At 41.3% G+C, this 22160-nt stretch overlaps 1 protein-coding gene across 1 annotated transcript in view; it reads left to right on the forward strand.

The window, feature by feature from the left end:
- CACNA2D3 (calcium voltage-gated channel auxiliary subunit alpha2delta 3) overlaps window positions 1-22160 on the forward strand; it is a 487051-nt gene that overhangs the window by 418193 nt on the left and 46698 nt on the right. Inside the window, exons 28-30 of the mRNA XM_033140932.1 lie at window positions 19383-19444; window positions 20162-20206; window positions 21594-21656. Of these exons, the coding sequence (XP_032996823.1) occupies window positions 19383-19444; window positions 20162-20206; window positions 21594-21656 (170 nt within the window). The remainder of the gene's footprint in view (window positions 1-19382; window positions 19445-20161; window positions 20207-21593; window positions 21657-22160) is intronic.

The raw sequence follows: 22160 nt of genomic DNA on the forward strand, positions 1-22160 counted from the left end.
TGGGTAGGGCTGGACAAGCTGGAGCTGCTTGTGGCTGCCACCATTGCTGGGCCCAGTGGCAGCCTGGCCCTGATTTTGCAAGGTCCAGGGTGCAATCCACCCCAGTGCCTAGTGGATCAGGGGCTTCAGATGTTGCCGAGTGGAGCAGGGCCAATTGGCAGTGTCAGCCCAACTCTGCAAAGTGCAGCATGAAATACACCCCAGCGCCTAGCCAAGCAGGATCATCTGGTGCTGCTGACTTGCATCTAGTAAATAACTAAGTGTCTACTCAGACGGAAGCCGCACTGAGTTCAGTGGGCCTTACTCCCAGGTAAGGGTGTGTGGGGCTATAGTGTTTTATCTAGGCAACCAGGGCTGCTCCGGATAACAAGATCTTTTTGCACCAGGTCAAGTGAGGAACAATTGCTTTTTAAAATTCTCCCATATATACAGAACTCCCTGTGCACCTTTTGGGCTGTATCTGTAGGTTTCCCCTTCTGTGTCAAATAACTGGGGTCAAATAAGTATTGTTTACTTTTTATAATACATGGAAGATGGAACTCCCTCGGGAGGTTCTGGACTCTCTTTCCTTGGAGGTTTATAATCAGACGTTGGATGGCCATCTATCATGAATGTTTTAGCTGAGTTTCCTACACTGCAGGGGGGGTTGCACTAGAAAGATGACTCTTGGGGTCCCTTCCAGCTACATGATTCTGTTTTTGTGCTTCAACAATATTTCATTCTGTTCCTATCATTTTATGCAATTGTATTTTGTATAAATTATAAAAATTATAAATAAAACAGTAGAAATAGCTTTTCTACTGGTATGATGGGGGGAGCATGGACATAGTCATGATTTTTGTTAGGGGGCAGAACCTCAAATATGTATTGATTTGTATTGATTTTACTTATGGGTGGTAGCTGCCTGCCCCCCTTGGCTACACCCATGGGGGGCACAGGAAGGAGACAAGGTCAGAAGGGGGCCACGATCAGAAAAAAAGTTGGGAAACTGCTTTACTCTACTGAAATGGACTGAGTGGCCTGAGCAGGGAATCTATCAAACACACCCTTTGCAGGTCTCCCATTTATTCCGTTGTCTGTGGAATGCTGCAGCAACAAAACTGCTACCACATTTGCAAAGCTAAGCAGGGTCTGGTATGGTTTCAAGTTGGATGGGGGACTGCATGTTGAGATTCCTGCACTGCAGGGGGTTGGACTAGATGACCCTCAGGTAATCTCTACAATTCCAACTCTACAATTCTATGAATCTATAATGGTTCTAGTCTGGATTATCACGAAACACAATTAGAAACTATTGGTAGCTAATTAAGATAAATTTATATTTTAGTATTTCAGAGCTGATAGAAAGACTAGTCAATACTGCATGCACTTCCATCAGAAAAAATTTCCTGGCACCTTTTCTGTTGTCCCTCCTCTTTTCTCTGAGGTGCTGCATCTGGTACCAGATCTGATGACGCTATGGGAAAGTGGGCCAAGCTGAACATGGGCTAGGACATTGCATTCACTCAAAATGATTTCTCATCCAAATGTTTGTTCTGCTATTGTAGCATCTGCTAGAGTTTAGCTCATAATGCTCTTGATGAGTGATATGTTGTGAACACTGAAGGGCAAATGACTCTACTGGAATCCGGTGAATGTAGATTGTGTGGCACTCAAGCTGGGCTTCAAACCCCCCGTTTCCTAAAATGGGTATGCACTTCAAGGTCAATACATTGCCGGTATTGTACTGTGTGGATTCCAACTGTCCTATTGGAACCTTACTTGTTTTCTTCAGATGCAGGTATATAATGGGGAAGTATTAACAGGGGCATGCCTTATTGTCACAGAGTGTGGTATGAAGGGACATGGGGTCACCACTTTTGAACCTCAGTAGGCTTGAGTCTAGGTAGTCATTGGATAGACAGTGACATGTATGTGTCTTGAGCCAGTGTGGTGTAGTGCTTATAAGAGCAGTGGACTCGTAATCTGGTGAACCGGGTTCGCTTCCCCGCTCCTCCACATGCAGCTACTGGGTGACCTTGAGCTAGTCACACTACTCTGAAGTCTCTCAGCCTCACAGAAGTCTCTCAGCCTCACTCACCTCACAGAGTGTTTGTTGTGGGGGAAGAAGGCAAAGGAGAATGTTAGCTGCTTCCAGACTCCTTAGGGTAATGATAAAGCGGGATATCAAATCCAAACTCCTCCTCCTACTCCTTCTTCTTCTTCTTCTTCTTCTTCTTCTTCTTCTTCTTCTTCTTCTTCTTCTTCTTCTTCTTGACTCCTGCACAAAGTACACAGACAGAGGCTCATACTTGGAAGTAATCGAGCAAGCAATGGTACATGCTTAACAACAGACAGAATTCTCAGGAGTTATGTTTCAGGAGTTCAAGGGCAGGGCAAAAAGTTCAGAACTGGACACAAGTGGTGGGTGTTTCCACACCTCTCCTGTCAAGGTTTTAAAGATGAGTGGCATGCACCCTTGCGAGTCTACCACACCTTGTGGGATTGCAAGTGCACAATCCACAAGGGCAGCTCTGCTCCCATCTGTGAAGGCAGTGCCTGGTTCTAGGCAAAAAGACTGCCCTCTCCTGCTCAGGCTCCTGTTTAGTTGCTGCTGCTGCCTATTCAGCTCACCTCCTTGGCTGATCAGAACCCTCCCCAGCCTCCAGTGAAGTGTCCCTCTCTGCAGGAAGTTTGGAGGGGAGAGCTGGCATCTCTGCTTCCCCTTCTAAAGCAATTGAAGTTGGGATAGAAATAGAGGGACCCCCCCCTCCTCCAACCTAGGTTATTCCAGTTCAGCTAAACTCCCCCTCTGTTTCTTTCTGCTTCTCCATCAGGGTCTGCCAACCCAGACTCAATCCCAGCAGTGCTGTGGGGCTCATGACATCAGGCCACCTTAGTTCCATGATCAAAAAGAGTCTGACATAAACGCAAGACAATGAATAGATGAGTCTATTTGAATATTCTGTGAGGATTATGATGATGCTTCCACACTCAAGCTGGTATACCACAAATGAATTATCTTAACAGCCAACAAAAACAGAAAAGCTAGTAGAACCAAGTAACTAGCCAGCTGAACCAAAGGCCAAATGGGGGATAAGTGTTTTGCACACCTCTGAAAGGCCAATAAAGAAGTGAGACTGCATATCTCAGGAGGGTGTTTATTCCAAAACCTACAACCTCAATACAAGATGTCCCATACAAGATGAAATCTTGTATTGAAGTTGTAGGCTGAATAGATCTCCAGAAGGCTGGCACATAATGAAGTAGACAATAATAGCCATTACCTGCATTTGCTTTGTCCTGTTTTTGACAGAAGTGTGGTTAATGTGATCTGAAGTGAAGGCATTACACCGCCACTCAACAAAACTCTTCAATCCACATTTTCTGCATTTAACGTAGACGTGAGTGTTGGGTCAAAATATTTTGCTGCTAGTATCTGTGGTAACCTGAAAGTTCTGATGTGCTGCTTCATTGTATTAATTTCTACAAATAAAATTCCCTCCACTCTTGACATAGCCCATCTCTTCTCATTATGATGACTGTCACCAGGCTCCACCCATGAGTCTTGAATGGGATGTATGATATAGAACAGTAATATAGATATTATTGCTTCCTGCTGTGGCTTTCATGGTTTTTCTCAGCTCAGAATTCTCTATAGACTTAGTAAACTTTTCCTTTGGCTTCCGTATCTATTAGATGACAAATTGTTTTTATAACCATTGTCTTTAAGACGAGTCTTCCAAGCCAGGTGTTTTTCCCAAGATCCTGCAGCTCTCTGTGCTACAGAATGGAAGCTTTAAAGAATGCCTCTCAACTGCCTCTCTTAGTTTGGGTAATCCTTTGCAACTACAATTGTGTTATTTTTAGCACTAACAAATTGAAAAGATGTTCACAGAGCAGGGTCAGTGAAAAGTTACAGCACTGTGTGAGGTTCATTTCCAACAATAATACAGGCCTTGTTTGGTGCACTCATGAGTTGTGGTAGAATAAATTATTACCCTTTGGTTGTTGTCCCCCCCCCTTTTTTTTAGTCAAACCATCCTACTTGGTCCATCTTCTGGCAACATATGATTAGAGCTGTCAAGTTACCTTTTATTCCTATGTGGCTATTTCTGCCTTCCTGTTGAGGGTATTGGCAATAAAAATGGGTACACAGATGTTCCTGTGCTCTTTAATTTTCTTTTTTTTCTCCCTCCCCCACCCTACCTATCCTTTGTGAAAAAACTCTAATGTTTGTGAGCACAAAAAAAAGAATAATCTTGAAAACAACTCTTAAAACTGGCCACTTAAAAAAATAGCAAGCTTCCTTTTGGCATTCTGTTGTAGTCTGGCAACTGTTTTTTTTCACTGCTTAAACTAGGGGTGTACAGAATTGTCCCTTATATATTGTTGGGAGTTTTCTGTTGGTCCAAGCTTGGGTGTCAGATATCCAGAGGAGCTCTGTCTCCAATATCTTCAATATTTACAAACAAGTTCAGTGCAGGTGTGCATTCCCCACCACCACCAACCAGCTGCCAGTTCTGGAACGTTAGGAGTTAATTCCATATTAAGTAGTCCCAATTCAAGGGCCACAAAGAGCAGCAGTGGAACTGAACAGTTCCTTAATAGTAGAAAAGTAATTGACAATATATATGAAACCCCTTGCCAGTTTTACGTCTATGGGGAATTCTTCGGAATTGAGCCTGTCAGTTTCAGTGTCATTCTTTGCAGCCTTTGTGGATTGGATAGAATGTTATAAATTCAGAGAAGTTGTGTGGACAGGCTGCAGAGAGCAGCAGTGAAACTGACAAGTGCTAGCCTTGTATCTGGAGCCAGTAGGGAGAACACACTTCACAGCGCAGGCAAAATTGGCAATAGGCTTAAAACTCTGTTTCAGTTTTACCTCTCTGTTGAAGGCACCCCACTGATTTGCTACAGAGATGGGACAGTCAATTCTGTGGCTGCTCTTTGCAACCCTTTACACAAATTTTGATGTTTGTACAAGTGTTTGAAAATCCAGTCACCAGTAAAACATTTCACGACAATAATATTTAAAATAGGATCCGATTGGCAGTCAGCACAATGCTTTAAACAGAGGTATCATATGTTGCCGATAAGTTGCTCCAGAGAGCAATTGTGAAGCAGCATTTTGCATTACCTGCTGCAACCCCACAAAAAGCAAACGACAGTAAGCACAGTGGGGGTTTTTTCTTTAAAAAAATGTTTAGGGGTACTCTCTTTTTTAAGTTTTGTTTTGATATTGCCTATACATACACACATCAAATATACAAAGAAATGGGGGGGTGGGAGAAAGAGTATACAAACAAAGAAAAATGAAAAAGAAATAAGAGGGGTATTCTTATTCTGTCTGAGATTCAGAAAACACAGTGACAGGAAATGAGGCCGCCATGGGGGGGGGTAAGCAACGGAACTGACGATTCACCATGCTAGAGAAGAAACTAAAAAGTTTTTAAAAATTAGTTTCTTCTCCTGTTAGATTCACAAAATATTTAGGGGTATGCATCTCCCTGCGTCCCCCCCAGGAAAAAAAGCACTGAGTAAGCATATCTAGAAGTAACAAGTGCATGAACCGTATTGGTTGTCCCTAGGATGTAGAAAAACCCAGCAGACCTGATCTTAATGTACAGTCGGGCTAGTGTGTTAGAAGATGTTCCTTCCAATATCTAGTTGTGTAGGACTTTATACGTGATTACTTATTTGGCTTGGTAGCACCTTGGCAGCCAGTGCGTCCCTTTCAGGACTGTTGTAATACGATCTTCAAGATTCAAACTGGTCAGCAACCACAAGCTGCTGCCTTTGCACTGTTTGATTTATTTGTTTTTAAAAATACTTATATACCACAATTTCATAAATAGTATCAGAACGGTTTGCAACAATTATATACACAATAAAAACCACACACAACTCCCCACTTAAATCACAGCTCACTGACTATTACAGAAATAGATTCCCCCCCCTTAAGCCTAGCCGCATAAAAAGGTTTCAGCAAATGTTCAAAAATTAATACAGAAGACACTATCTGAAGCTTCTGAAGTGAGAGAAAAGGGCATGCAGGTCCCGCTATCAGAACACTCATCATCTGAAATCTCAGCCAAACACAAAGTTATACCCAAACCTCACTACACCAATGGTTGATTCACATATCCAAATAGCCAATGTTTGCTCCTTTCCTTATTGGTTTGGTGGGTGGCAAACATTTCAGGCAGAAACCATGGAGGGAGGGAAAGAGATTGGAGAAATCAGGGAACATGAGAGATCAGACAAATAAGTTTTTGTTTGGCTTTTGCTGATTGGCTGCAGCAGTTTCAGGCAGAAAGCATAGAGGGGGAAAGGATGGATTAGAAGTGTTCCTATAGGAAATAGATTCTGGTAGGTAGCCATGTTGGTCTGACGCAGTCAAAATATATCTTTTAAATAAATAAATAATGCATTTTTCGCTCCATAAGACACACTTTTTTCCTCCTAAAAAGTAAGGGGAAATATCTGTGTGTCTTATGGAGCGAATGGTGGTCCCTGGAGCTGAATTGCCCAGGAGCCAAAAGAGGATCATGCTTTTTATTTTACAAAGAGAAAAGGGGGTGTTGAAAGGACCCTGCTCAGCAGCTGATCAGCAAGAGATCGGGAGAGAGATAAGAGTCCCAGCTCCCTTTCAGCCCCGCCCTCCTATGTTGAATGTGCTGCAGAGGGAGGTTGTTTGTTTCCCCAGCAACATGTGACTGGCTGATTAGATTATCTGTCTGGAAACTGTAGAAAAGGCTCCCTTTCCTTTAGAAGCTGCAGATATGTGAGTTGAACCCCATAAAAATGGGGCTTTTCCTCTTTGCTTTCCCCCCTTTGCAAAAGGAGCTTTGCTTTTCCCCCTTTGCAAAAAAAAGCTGCAAAACTTTTAGCTGGTCCTTAAAAAAACAGGGCATTTCCCTTTGCAAAAAAGCTGCAAAACTTTTAGCTGATCCTCAAAAAACCAGGGCTTTTCCCTTTGCAAAAAAAGCTGCAAAACTTTTAGCTGATGCTCAAAAAAAACAAAACCCAGGGCTTTCCCCTTTGCAAAAAAGCTGCAAAACTTTTAGTTGATCCTCAAAAAAACAGGGCTTTTAGAGGAGGAAAACAAGAAAAAATATTTTTTATCTTGTTTTCTCCCCTAAAAACGAGGTGCGCCCTATGGTCCGGTGTGCCCTATGGAGCAAATTCCCCTTGTCAATTCCAAAATTGTCAATTCCAAAATGCACATTTGAATTGGGGGGAAAGAAGTTTGGGAACGATTTAGAGTTACGAAATCAGTCCCAAAATGGTTAAACATATTCCCAAACCGGTTCTCCAATCCAAACTGTCTGCTGCTTAAGTGGCTTTTCCGGACATAAAACAAGGACATCAGTAATATGTATTTGCATGTATTGTGTCATGAAACAAAGATCTCTAAAGCATCTATTTCTCAGAGCTTTGTATTAATGTTCCAAGATCCCTTATTCAAAGAGAATGTTGAACTATATGTCAGAGAGTTTAAAATACAGGGTTTCTGCTTCCTCCTTGTTAAGTGGCTTGGTGATTAGTGAGAGACATACCAACTGCTTCCAGTGGGTTAATAGGAGATCATATTATATTACTGCTGGACTCAGTCCAAAACTTTGAATAATTTTAGTCTTTGGGCTTCAATGGACTTGGATCGGGTTTCTTCGACTGCTACCGGTAGGTAAAATAATTTGGCTCTCCCCGCCCCACCCCCCAATCCCTTTAAAAGTTAAGCCATTAGATCCCGGGAAGCAAATTGGGGGTTTGATGATGAGATCTTTCCAATATTATGCAAAGAAGTCTCATATATTATATTCTGTGCTGGATACAACAAAGTTTATCTACTGGCTCTGCTGCTACTTAGCTTGAGGTTATACTTCAAATTCCATTGGGAGAATCAGCTTGAATTCATTCACTTGTTTGTAAAAACCATGTCTCTCTAAGAGCAACTTGGTATGATAGTCCCAAAATCTGGGTCTCTTTGTAGTGCAAGGAGAGCCATGAGCATTTGAAGGTGGGATATAAATACACAGGGCATGCTTTTTGGTGATCTGGCCCAGATACAAGAATCTTTTCCTACACTAGCTAGGCTCTCCTACGCACCAGCATTTTGGTTTGCGGGAAAGGGGGCCTTGTGAGTCTGGTACTACCCCAGGGAAATGAGAGACTGGGTTAGCTTACATTTAATTGCAAGTTAAATAAAGTAGTAGCCAGAGACTTTAAATCAAATTTCATGTGTCTGCCTATTTAGTGATGGCAGCAAAAACAGGTTTCAATTTTTCAATCAACTCTCCACTTACATACAGAGTTGTGTGTGCTGTGCATCCTTTTGCAGATACAGAGAAAATGTCGGGCAGATAAGCATGATTAAAGTTAATTAGTGACTTCATATTGTTGCAGTAAATAGAAGCAGATGACACTTTACATAAAAGTAATAGAAACAAAAGGGATCAAGAAAAAGGAAGAATTAGAAAAGCATGTCTGAGATTAAACGCAGGGTTTACATGTTGTTTTATTTAGATATTTTAGATCATTTCTTCTCAAAGGCTGTACATTTTACTCAATTTCATTTTCACTCATGATGGATAGCCCACATTATCCATGGCTACATCCAAGAAGATTCCAATGTTGTCTTGGTCTTGGTGCTTTTCTTTTTTGCAAGTTGGTAGCTATGCGGTTGTTCTAAATTATGGCATTTCATTTGTCAGTCTTATACAATGATAATGAAATAATGTATACATTCTGCCTTAGAGTGACTATGGAGTTGTTTTGAGAGGGTTGGGCGCCCAGTCTTTTTAAAGCAAAGTATCAATCTTTAAAAAAAAAGGATGCAAAGCCTGTTTTTGTAGCCTGTTTTTTTTTTTTTAAAAAAAAAAGCTTCAGATTTCAGATACTTGCTTCTGTGATTAGTTTTATTCTTGCATACACAAAAAGAACTTCACATACGTTGATCAGTAGTAGGCCTACATAAAAATATAAACAAGCACGAGAGGGAAATGGCTATATAGTGAAGAGCATCAAGACATCTTTCCCTACAGATTTCTATTGAAATACTGTAGACTTCCCCATGTGATGACATTCCTTTGAAGAGTGCTTGAAAGATGTACCAAAGTCCATACATTTCATCATACACACACACACACACACACACACACACACGCTAACACTGAACTAAATTCTCCAAGTCTGGCTTACTTACATTGCCAAATTGAGACCCTCTACATAGGAGGTAGGGGGACGTGGGTGGTGCTGTGGGTTAAACCACTGAGCCTAGGGCTTGCTGATCGGAAGGTTGGTGATTCAAATCCCCGCGGCAGGGTGAGCAGTTCGAAAGCATGCAGTGCAGGTAGATAAATAGGTACCACTCCAGCAGGAAGGTAAACGGCATTTCCGTGCGCTGCTCTGGTTTCGCCAGAAGCGGCTTAGTCATGCTGGCCACATGACCTGGAAGCTGTACGCCAGCTCCCTCAGCCAATAAAGCAAGATGAGCGTGGCAACCCCAGAGTCGTCCGTGACTGGACCTAATGGTCAGGGGTCCCTTTACCTTTACACAGGAAGTAAGTATCAGCAAGCATGAGGAGACCCCAACATTTGTAGAAGTACAGAAAGGAAGGGTAACAACCTAAGGGGCAGGGAGAAGCAAAGTAACCCATTGTGGTCTGAGCATTCCCATGGCCACAGATGGTTGGCTGACAATTGAAGGTGGGTAGGAAACCAGAGGGAGAGAGTCCTACTTGTTCAAGGTCACACTCTCTATGCTCTCTATACCCTTTAATGGTGAATGCTACCTAGCAGTCCTCTTTAGTGATCAGTAGCTGTCATAGGCAAGTAGTGTATGTGAGTATAATAGCCAGGCAGAAACAGGAATATCTGTGTTACTGCTCTCTATGACATTTCCCAAATGGTGCACAGAGGGGGCAAACACTTTCCATATGATGCTATCAAGCATGAATGACATGGATACGTCTGCTTGCTGCTGCTGCTGTTCTTCATTTCAATGGCAGGTATGTTTTACAAGGCAATATACAGCAGGCTGCTGTTCCTGTGTCTCCATTCCTCTTCCTCCAGCAATTTTTTTTCTAACCTTCTGTTTCAACTGATGTAGCAGACAGCGCAGTGAGTTTTATATCTGCCACAACATCCTAGAGAGCTTTTGGCATAATTCTTAACTACAAGCAGATTTTTTAAGCCTGTGCCCACCATGTTTTAAAAATTCTTTTCCACCCACAGAAAACTTATTTATATGTATATAAATATATGAAGGCGGAGAGGAAAGCAAGGTATATGGGTGAACTTCTCATTCTTCACCACATGTACCACAATTGTGCTGTTGTCAGAAATAATAAATCCTTGGAACACTCAATTGAGGATGAATTATACTGATTTCGCTGTCGAACACTTCCAAAGCAGGCCGCTATGGGGTTTGTTTTATAAAGAAAATCTATTGCAAAGCACACGTTTACAAAAATAGCAAGAATGCTGTGGAATCTGCTTTCGTTTAAGCCCAGGGACGGTGTATAGTGTTTCACCAGTGGAAATGCCTAGATATATTTTAGTAATTTGGCAGGTAAAATCATCAGACACACTCAGCCTCTTCTGCTATCAGGGAAGCTCAGTGGAATTCAGTCACATTTGGGAAAATAATGAATGGGTGCTGCATCAAAAAGTATATTCATAAGGGAGAGTCAGTGGACGTGAACATAAAGGCTACTGTAACGTCTGTAATAAGTGCAGCTGTCTGTATTGCACACATGGTGATAGAGAAAGTTGAGCAATTCTGGAACATGTTCTTTCTAATAACTGAACCAAGGGATGCTAAGATGTGAGTAGTGAAAAATCTAGATATTTTAGGAAGAATGCTCTCCCTAGGGCAGAGGTTTTCAACCTTTTTGAGTCCACAGCTCCAACTACATTCTTTCTGAGGCTTCCCTTTGGGGAAACATGCTCCAAGCCTCAGGAGCCCAGTTATGTCACCCCTTGCCTGCAGAGTTGGCAGCCCCTCACCCCTTTTCAAACACCCTCCCTTGTGATGTGTTCCCTCAGCCTCCTCTTCCCTCTTCTTGGGAGTCCTCCAGGCAGCAGCTGCCACAGCCCCTGGTCTCTGAGCCGCCCCAAAGAGGTGTCTACTCACGCCACCCCAGTGAATAATTATTTACAGTGTTTACTATTTTTTTCCTTGCACTTCTTATGATGGCATACATTCCAAGAGTCCCGATTTTCCAGGAACAGTGCTGGAATTATGAAAGCCATCTGATTTGACCCTGGAATGTCCCTATTCCCCCTGCCAGTACTGCCACCGAGCTCAGGAAGGAAAACAAGCTACCGCTTGTCCTGAGTGGTGGTAGCTGCTGTGAGGAAGCATCCCATCGCCTCTCCAAGACATCTCCATGGCCTCTGCTGCTGGCCTCCTCCTTAGGGCAGCTTGCAGTGGCTGCTGGTGAGAAGGAGGAGAGGCTGCCACCACCAAGACCCAGCCCTGTGTGATGTGCTGACTCTGAGGGGCAGGCAGAAGGCAGGGCCATCTTGGGTGGTAAGAAAGGGGGAGCGGAGCACAAGGAGTCTTGGTTTTTGTTTTTGTGTTAAAAAACAACGCTTTGTGTGTCTACATCTAATCTTTCCCCTTTCTAAAATTTATTTATCAGTGTGTGTTTTTCTTTTTGTAAATGTGATGGGTTTCTCATTGTAATAACTGATGAACCATAAAATGTAATCTAATATATGTCAGTTCCTAGGCTTCTTTCATGCTCTAGAACAGGCATAGGCAAACTTGGCCCTCCAGATGTTTTGAGACTACAATTCCTATCATCTCTGACCACTGGTCCTGGTAGCTAGGGGTGTTGGGAGTTGTAGTCCCAAAACATCTGGAGGACCGAGTTTTCCTATGCCTGCTGTAGCATCACACCAAAAGGGTATAGGGAAAACATTGCTTCTCCACCATTGTCGACGTTGGTTGTTTGCAATTTTGGCAAGTTACAAAGAGTATTGTGTATTAGTTGTGACCTATTTCAGCCCGGCTAATGTGTTCCATATCTTCACTGCACTTGCATCATCATTATTATTATTATTATTATTATTATTATTATTATTAGAATCTATATACCACTCTATGCCAGCAGATCTCAGGGTGGTTCACAGAATAAAATAAGAATATAAAACCACAAAACACTGAATCAAAATAAAAACAACAACAACCCAATAACCCCTCAACACGTTTTAAAAGGGCATAGGATGTCAATCATGCCACAGCATTTAGATTTCAGTGGATTAGAGGATCAGTGGATCAGTTCTGAGGATCATGTCTTCTGCTTCCCCATTTTACCATATACCAATGAAATGATAAATGATTTTAAACCAAGAGGCTATCAGTATGTAGTGTGTGTGTGTGTGTGTGTAATTTTCATTTATATAAATTAGTTATTTTGCCAAGTTTTACCATTTTCAATTTCGACCCCCTTCCCCCTCTTTCTGCTGTTCCTTACATTTATTTTCGTCCTTTCCTTCATACTCCAAATTGTCTTAACTTATTCTTTTATTTTTCTATTCTGATATGTATCTCATATATTTTTTAAAAACTGCAGGTTTTTACAATGGTCCTGCCAGTATGTACTTATTATAAGTGCACCATTGAAAATTAATTTCAATAGAATTTTACCAGGCACACCCACAATTATCTTTCTGAGAAGCTATATAAACACAACTGCTCTGTCCTTTAAAAAGAAAGATAGGCAGAACCCTGCCCTGCTTTGAGAGGCTACAGGATGAAGGTAGATTAGAAAAAGGGAAATCTCAGCATTGCCGTTTACATTAAAATCTTGCTGGGATTGAATTAATGACTTCTTGTTTCAACATGGCTTAAAACTAAAGATCAGGGTACTTCAGGATAGATGGCTCTTAGCCAACCCAGTAAGTACCTTATGTTTATATTGAACATTGAGTACCACTGAACAATATAGTGTGGTGCTATCTTCTGCACAGATTAGAAACTGCTGCATTTTTTAAAACAAATATTAAATGAATGAATGAGTAGCAGTAAGCTGCTTTAAAGGAATTTACTCTTAACAGCTAATCTCTATAAATGCCAACATCCTTATAAAAAAATCAGGAACATGCATTTTCATACAAACTATATGGGATCTTTGTACGTAATTGCTGGTATATGCGTAATAAATGCACATTTGTCTCCCCAATACTTCCAAAATCTGCACTTTTGTCATGGGACAGCTGGCATTTGCCAGCACCGAACTGCCCATATTTTTAAACAGAACATGTAACATTAGTCCTTGAAGAGACGTTTTATCAACATGTTGAGTAGTGCTTTTTATGAAGTTGTTGTTGTTGTTGTTGTTGTTGTTGTTGTTGTTGTTGTTGTTGTTGTTGTATGCTGCCCATACAAATATAGCCAACATTGATTTGTGGCTCTTTTTCAGACAGATCTTCACATTAACTTTTTTTTCACTTTAGAGGGTGATGACTTTCTCAACAACCAAGTTTACTTGGACTATGCTTATATCATAGTTCAGCTTTTAGAGTGGTAAATTACCTTAATTATTTTGGACTGCATTTCATAGGTACCATTTTTAGGAAGATAAGCACATTGTCAGATTTTTTTTTTCTAGGAATCAGGACATACCAAAACTTGCTTTTTGTATCATGTTGAAGTAGTTAACCATTTTGGTAGCCCAGCAAATAAGTCTCTGAATGAGTGAGTGGGTGATTCTAAAGCAGCTTTATGCAGATAGGTGATACTTTTAAAAAATAAAATATTAATTTAGAAAATATTAATATATCTACCAGTATGAATATATACAATATATATTTTAGGGATATAGATGCATGAAAGGTTGTAGGTCCTGCTTCCCATCTTTCCTGTGTTCATGTAATGCAACCTTCTCCATACTTGGGTGCCCAAAAGGTCATGGACTAGAACTCCAATTATTCCCAGGTCACTGTTATTCATCATTTATTAAACCATTTTATTCCAGCAGGCTTTCGTTGTATGTGGCCAATACTGCATTTATGCTTGGTTTTGACAGCTAGTTCCACCTCATTGACTGATTGTTTTATTATATTATCATGTTTCATGAAATTGCCGTTTTGAACGTTGTAAGCCACCCTGGGTGATGCTTTTGCACCAGGAGGGCAAGATATAGAGGCTTTAATGAATAAGTTTCCGGCTCATGTCTCATCTTCCTTTGCGAAAGTACAGGCATGCTGACAAAACCAAGACAAACTTCATTGTGAACTCCACTGTGCGTATAGCCAAAATGAAATAAGAGGTGGGGGAGGTTTTCCTTCTGCTTCACAGTGGGTTGGATGGTTTGGAAAGGATTGGAAAGGAAATGAGCCAAACTGTGACAATTTCCTCTCTCCCCCCCCCCACTTTATATTAAGTCTAAACTGTTAAAATGTACCTCTTCAGTTAATTCCCTGCAGTAATTCGTTTACCGGTAGCTTCCCTCAAAATGCCACATCATTGTGGTGGGGAGAATGGCAGGTTGTAGCCACTGGGGGGCGGGGAGATTGCTGCTGACGAGCTACTTCTCACCACTATGGCAAGTGCCCCCACCCCACCAAGAATGGGGTGGCAGATTTCATCGGATCCCTAGTATTTATATTATTGATGTATTGACATGTTCTATTAATTCTAAACATTGAAATCCAATCCAATTTGGGTGGAAGAGGAAGAGGAAGGGAGAGATTGGCCAAAAGTTGTCCCCCCCAAGCCATTGTCCAACAGTAGCTTCTGCTGGATCCGAGCCCGTTCTGCAAATGGAAAGAGGACTCCTGGATTCAACCCTTTCTTATAGTTATTGTTGTATTTATTTAATATGTGTGTGTCCCACCTCAAGGCAATGTCCATGAGAGCTCTTAGGTGGACTCGCACCAAAGCACTGATGAGAGCTGGACATGTTTGGATTGCATCCTGTGCCCTTAGAAACTAACAACAGAGCATCCTTTAATGCAGTAATAAATGGTCCAAACAGGTAGTTAGGTGTCAAAGGTGTAAAAAGAAGAAGAAAAGAAATAAATTGAGGGAAGACAGGGTGTTACCAGGAAGAGCCATAGCTCAGTGGCAGAGAACATGATTTAAAAGCAAAAGGTCCCAAGGTTCAGGCCATGATTGCTTCAGATTGGACTGGGAAAGAAACCCTGGAGGGCTGCTGCCAGTGGGCTAGACAGACCAGTGGTCTGACTCAGAATAAGGCAGCTTCCTAGGTTCCCAAGCATCTGCGTTTAGTCTGTAAGTTATTTCCAGATAGTTGGTGATGAACCCTGGGCCAGCAGAGCTCTAGCGGAAACGGGATGTTTGCCTAGGATGCCAGCTCTGCATGAGGTTGCCAGCTGCTGGGCACACCCACTGGCACTGCCATAAGCTCCTTCCTTTTGCGTTCTGCCAATGTGGCCAATGAGTCGGCTACTAGTTGCTAGGAAATGACAACACATATGTCCCAAAACACAGTGGTAGGAAATAACACAGTCCCACCCCACACTTATTATTGGTCAATAGAGATGGCTCAGCACAGTGCCATTTAATGCCCCTACCATGTTGTCAGCATCAATGAAATGTTTCCTGACTCATTCATTAAAAGCAACAACTATATTCATGAACCTGGCTGTATAGGAAATTAATGGCATGGGAGCTGTAAGTTTGAGTCATTGCCTTTTAAAAGCACAACTGATTTGTAGGACGCTGACAAATATTAACCAGCTTGGGGTTTAGCTATTGAACTCTGAAGCTCTGGTATATTGATGGATTGTACAATGTGCAGAAGAAGAATGTGTTGGCTCTAGAAGGGTTTCTCGTGTGGGTGTGGGTGTATAGTGGAATGGTTCTTAGAGCATTAGATGATCCGAACATTTAAAAAACAAACAACCTATGTTTGTTTCATTGCTCTTGAAAAGCACAAGAAATATACATATATTTTCTCACACTAAATCCTGCAGAATTGCTTTTGTTTTTACCACTGGGGTTCAAAAGAAAATTAGTATTCCATTCACTAGTGCTGCTAATTCTTCTGAAAATCAGTTCAATTAAATTACTATGACCTGAAAAGCAGGAAACATTAATAATTGCTGTTTATTATGCTTCATATGGCAATGACTTTTCAAAGCGTAGTGTGTTGGGGGAAATGAATTCTGGGGAGACATTCCAAAGGCACATAAAACCCTATGCAGTCTTCCTAAAAAGGTTGTAAAATACAACATATAAACAATAAAAGAGGCTTGAGTAAGAGGACAGGCTATGTTCTGTTTCTTCAAAGCAAACTCTTGGTCCAGCCACTATTCCCATGAAGTGTGTGTGGGAGCATTTTCTTCTGTTCTCTTCCATCAAAGAATCACATGGGACATTTGTTGATTTTATCATGATGCAGTTTGAGTCTATGGCCTCAGCTACACATCTGAAATATTATAGCTAAGTTAATGCTGCAGCTGTATTATGAGCCAAAAGCTTAAGATATCAAAAAGAATGGAACACCTGGGAAAATAGTAATAAATCCAGTCCTGCCATTTTTAAACAAGAAAAAACCCCATTAAAATGGTAGGTGTTCTACCTGAATGTAGACAAGCAGGAGCAGGTCCAGTGATTCTGCCTGATCTTTGATTTCCTATTTAATCCAGTTTTTTTTAAAAAAAACACTCTAGAGTAACACCACACAAAATAGCAATTTCTTGCTTTTCCTCATTACTTTGAAATGAGAATAATTTAAGCTTTGCAGAAATCAATCCCAGGATTTCAATTGTCCTTTGGAGTCAAACATTGCACAGCACCATTCAGTAAAAAAATAATTTACACATAGAATGTTTTCTAGATTATCCATTGTATAATTGTTTCATCACAGATTTAAATTTCTTCCCATACAGTATGGATGTTATAAGAAACATAAAGTGTCTTTGGTTTATCCAGCTTACCACTATAAACTTACCACTCTTCTGCATATTTAATGTGAAGCCTGTCATCAAAATGAGATCTCAAAAGTATTACATTGTTGTGCATTAGTAAGGGAAGCTTTCCCCATCTTATTCCAAGGCCAGTAATTCCAGTGCTATTTTTCTAGAAAAAGAGGTGATGGAACTCACCATGATCAGCTGCCTTGTTCTCTTATAATGTTAATGGCACCCACCTGAGAGGTGCCGGAACTGAGTTCCTGTGAGTTCCAGCTGAAAAAAACCCTGAGTAATTCTAAAACTGCGGGACGCGGGTGGCGCTGTGGTCTAAACCACTGAGCCTCTTGGGCTTGCTGATCGGAAGGTCGACGGTTCGAATTCCCGCAACGGGGTGAGCTCCCGTTGCTCAGTCCCAGCTCCTGCCCACTTAGCAGTTCAAAAGCATGTCAAAGTGCAAGTAGATAAATAGGTACCACTCTGGCGGGAAGGTAAACGGCGTTTCCGTGCGCTGCTCTGGTTTGCCAGAAGCGGCTTAGTCATGCTGGCCACATGACCAAGAAGCTGTACGCCGGCTCCCTCGGCCAGTAAAGCGAGATGAGCGCCGCAACCCCTGAGTCGTCCATGATGGACAGGGGTCCCTTTACCTTTACCTAATTCTAAAATTGTTACCTGCTCACGAAGTGCTTTTCTTAAATCGTGTTAAGAAGAGCTGACCACTGCCCCAGGTGGAGTACAGTAGCATCACTAAAGCTTCTCAGGGAATAACCTTCCGAACTGACTCCACCCAGGCTGACCATTAACTCCGCCTGAGCAGGGAATGGAGCAAGAGCTCTTCCTGACTCAGTGGTCTTTTTGGTGGTATTCTTTCTCTTGGTATTCTATCTCCAATGTGTTTTGACTTGTTCCTGGGGCCTGACTCTTAGCTTGTGATCTGGTCTTGCTTTCTCATTTCCCCTTTGATCTTGTTCTTTTGGTAGGGCATGGGAGGGGACTGGAGGGGCTGCATGAGAAAGGAGAATATTCACCTTCTCCTCCCCTCTCTATGCATGGAATGCTTTGCTGGATCAAAGAGCTTTCTGTCAGCAGAACAGACACCATTAAATAGTGTCTTTCTTAACATTGGGAAGGCCTGTGGATGTTACCAGTATAAGCTGGGTGTAGGCTGGTTGTTAAGAGATTTTTTAAAATTTTTATTCTTGTATCTTGGTGTGGATACTACACAACCCTCCACCACATGCTTGCATTTAAGATTTAGACCCAGTTCAGACATCACATTATCAGTCCTTGAAGTCCTTGAAGTTTGGAGAACCAGGAACCTGCCTCCCTCTTCCTTAGCAATGGAGATATCGCTCGGTGTTGGGATTTCACCCATGAGGAGACCCATTCAACGAGAGGTTCCAGCTACGTGTGGAATCCAACATCGTCATGCTTTTTCATCTCTGCATTTCCATGTGGCTGAAGGAGCATGATAACAGTTCGCCACATGGATGAAGCCAACAGATTACTGGCTCTTCACACTTTCCAACCACCACAAGAGACATTTTCAAGCCAATTGGAAAGTAGCCGTCTCTATCTAGTTCCCATAGGTTGGCACAGTATTACTCAGAAACTATTCCTGGACCCTGCCTTTAAACCTCTTGTTCCGGAAAATGAATGGTTGCAGTATTTTTGTTTTCCCTGGCCAGTTTGCGGAAGGCAAGTTGCATTGAGGGCAATTGGCTTCTGCTGTGTCGCATAAGGCTAGCTTTATCTTGCCCAGTTAAAGTAAATTTCTTACGTATGGGGAAAAAGAGGTAAATTAAACAAAAAATAAGGAAGACATGGAATCAAACTTGTGCAGAACCGATATAATAAAACAATTTAAAATTAGGTATCAGTATTCTATCACCAAACTAGATGCATTCTCGTGGTTTTTTTAATCATCTGTTAAAATGAATTATTCAGACTGGAAAACAAGGGTCAACAGCATAAGGCCAACAGGCTCAGAAAATGGCCCTGAATAAATAGCCTATTGGGGATAGGACCTCACCAAACTGGGAAAGACCAGTGCAAGAATTTAGCTTGGAGAGGAAGTGGGTCAAGCAAGATGCACTAGTAGCTCTTTCAGTGCTTTATGGTCCCCTTAGCCTTAACTATGGCACCAATAACAGCCTCTCACTTGAGAGTAAAACCACAGTGGAGACGGCCACAAGAAATGGCTGTGTGGCTGCAAGAGTTAAGTAAATTTGCATAGAAGTCAGTTCCACTGATTTATTTTTAATTCAACATAAATGCATTTAGAATTGAAAGCAGAAGTAAGTTTGTATCCTCAGGTTGGGCTTACCTTATTTGTGGAGTGGTGTGTCGCTTTCTATTTGTTGTCCACATTCTTTCTGAGGTGCTAACCCTGAGAGATTTTCTTTTTTTTAACAATTGTTTCCAGTTTTAAAAAGCATTGAATTGTAAATTATTAAATGAAAGCATGAAAAGCCTACAAAACAAACCCCTGTTCTTTATTATTTCACCAGCTGTTGGTATCCAGATGAAACTTGAGTTTTTCCAGAGGAAATTTTGGACTGCTAGTAGACAGGTATGTTACAGTTGGGTATTGGATAGCTTTATCCCAGAAAGAGAAGAGGAGGTAAAGGTCTTGGCAGAACCTGTGCTGCATCCCCCCCCCCCCCCCGAAACAATAATAGCAGGTTTTTTGGTTACATAGAAAATCTAAAGTCCATCAGTTTAGTCAAACATTTCTCCTGACCATACTTGCAGGCACAACCGTTTTTGATTGGCTCGCTCTCTTCCTCTTTGCCCGCCTCTAGCCTGCCTCTCCACCCACCACCAGTCCTTTCCTGACCAAGTGAGCTTGTGTGAGTGAGTCTGAGAGCGTTTGGTTTCTTTACAAACAACCCTCCCTCCCTAATACATGTGGGAGATGTGAGTTGAATCGCATCTATGGTAAAAGCGTATGTTTAATAGATTTTAATGATATTGTGTTTTTTTGCTGCTCGGGTCTGATGTAATTGAATTTGTTGAATATTATGACTTTGTGTTGTGTTTGTGTCTCACTGTAACCTGCTCTGGGATTGGCAATGAAGAGTAGATTAGAAATCTATTAAAGTAAAATAAGTAAATAATACTTGGTACAGCACTTATTCTGTTGTAGAACTAGACCCCAATATCAAGTAGGAATCACATATGTTTCATTTTACTCTCTTAATATTATTTATAAATCAAGCATCTTTGTTAAGTTCAATAGCAGAAAAATATAACAGTATTCTCATTGGATAAATATATTCTCCTGCAGTGTACATCTCTGGATGGGAGATGCTCTATCAGCTGTGATGATGAGGTAAGCAGCAGATATTTTCTTAACATTTCATACCTGCAGGGTTGCAAAGTGAATACAAGTAAAAAATTTCTTACAGCATCTATTTACAAATGCTTACACACCACAACCTTCAACCAACTCCACCCAAGGACTAAGAGCCAATTTATCTAATCTACAAGATCCAATGATAAAGCTTTTTCCTGGACATATGAACATACCAGTGGTAGTTGTATGCTTGAATACTGGGGGAATGATTATGTAAAAAGCAAACATATTACTAAGAAGTATGTGGTCTGTTCTTCTCTTTGCCATTATTTTAAATGTACAGAAAGGTGGGGTTTTCCATTGTTTTGGCCTGGTATTACTTATATAAAGCAACATTTTCTTGAAACTTTTTTTTCCTACCCAAAGCTGCCCAGCAATGGGATATACCTTTTATATTGTGCTAAGGCACTTCCCTCTTGACCAGGGATAGGGATAGAAAACCTGCAGGTGTTGCAGGACTCCAACTCCCATCAGCCCCAACCAAAATGTCCAGATTATAGGATTTGGAGTCAAACAACATATGGAGGGCTACAGATTCCCTTTCCCTGCTGTTGACTAAAAGAAGGCATGTGCTTAACTGCATTCTTATCTGAGATTGTGCAGTTTGGATGCCATCCAAACTTCCACCTTCCACTGTTCGGGCTTTGCGGAGTGGTGAGGCCTACTGCTCACAGCATCTGCAGGATGGGGGATTTTGCACCCCTAACAAATTGCCACAAACACATGCACACACCTTCTGTCATCTGCAAACGCTGTGGCAAAATAGATATGTTCCAGCATCTAGAACTCCACAACATGAATTGGACCCAAAGTTTTTGAATCCTTCCATGAGTGCACATCTCCTTCCCTGAATGGAAAATCTTATGAACCATGGAGCAAAATCCTCAAGCCTATGTCACCCATACACGTTCTGCTGTTGGATACTGCAGTGCATTTATCCTCTCTCACTGTCCGTGATGTCATCAAAGCAGGACTTGGGGACAAAGGTCTCAGGCCCCTTTTAGCAGATGGTCAGGACTGGCTTACTACATTTTGAAGGAAGTGAAGTAATGCAATTCTCTAAACAAGGGACCTGTTAACCTAGAGATTAATATTAACTAACTGCACCACTTTGCTGTCTCAGAGATGCTGGCCTTTATCAGTGCTGTTTGGCCACCAGACCTGCACAGAGTGTGCCTTTTTTGAGAGATGGAAAACATCACTACTGTATTATGTGCTTCGATGAGAAACATAAAGACAGAATCTCCACAGTGAACATTTACCAATGCATATGAATAAAGCATTTCCCCTTTAAATAGTGCATCAGCGAACTTCTTTAATTATTGAAATCAAGCATTTGATCATAACTTGTGTTATGTTACAGAATATTAACTGTTACCTCATTGATAATAATGGATTTATACTAGTTTCAGAAGATTACACACAGGTAAGTGTAAATCTCTTTTTAAAATCAGTTTCATACAAATTAGGTTTTCTGTCTGATCTATGTTGAGGAAATAAGTAGCATAAGATTAAAAAATAAATGCAACCTCCCTGCCCAAAAGCATGTAGTCTATCTTTCTGGGGGTCTGAAATAATTTCTGCCTCACAGCAGGGTGGGTCTGCTCTAAAGCTCATAAAATTTTAAATTTATAGAACCCCTTTCTGCAGACATGTCTGTCACTCTTGAGGAATTTTTACCTTGAGAGTGAGTTTTCTCTGAAAGTCTCCCCCCCAAAAAATAATAATAATTAGAAAGGTTTGTTCTAACGTTTTGAAGATAAAGCAATTCTGTATGAGCGATACAATTATGGCTGTTAATATAGAGTGTTAAAGTTTGCCCATGGCTTTGGATAGAAAATCAAGTTATTTAATGAATATTCAGGAAGAATTCGGAACAAGTAGAATGTGGTTTGTTATGCATCACATTAGCAGTGGCCCAATATAGCAG

This window comes from Lacerta agilis, chromosome 2 (genome assembly GCF_009819535.1).
Source record: "Lacerta agilis isolate rLacAgi1 chromosome 2, rLacAgi1.pri, whole genome shotgun sequence".
NCBI lineage: Eukaryota > Metazoa > Chordata > Lepidosauria > Squamata > Lacertidae > Lacerta > Lacerta agilis.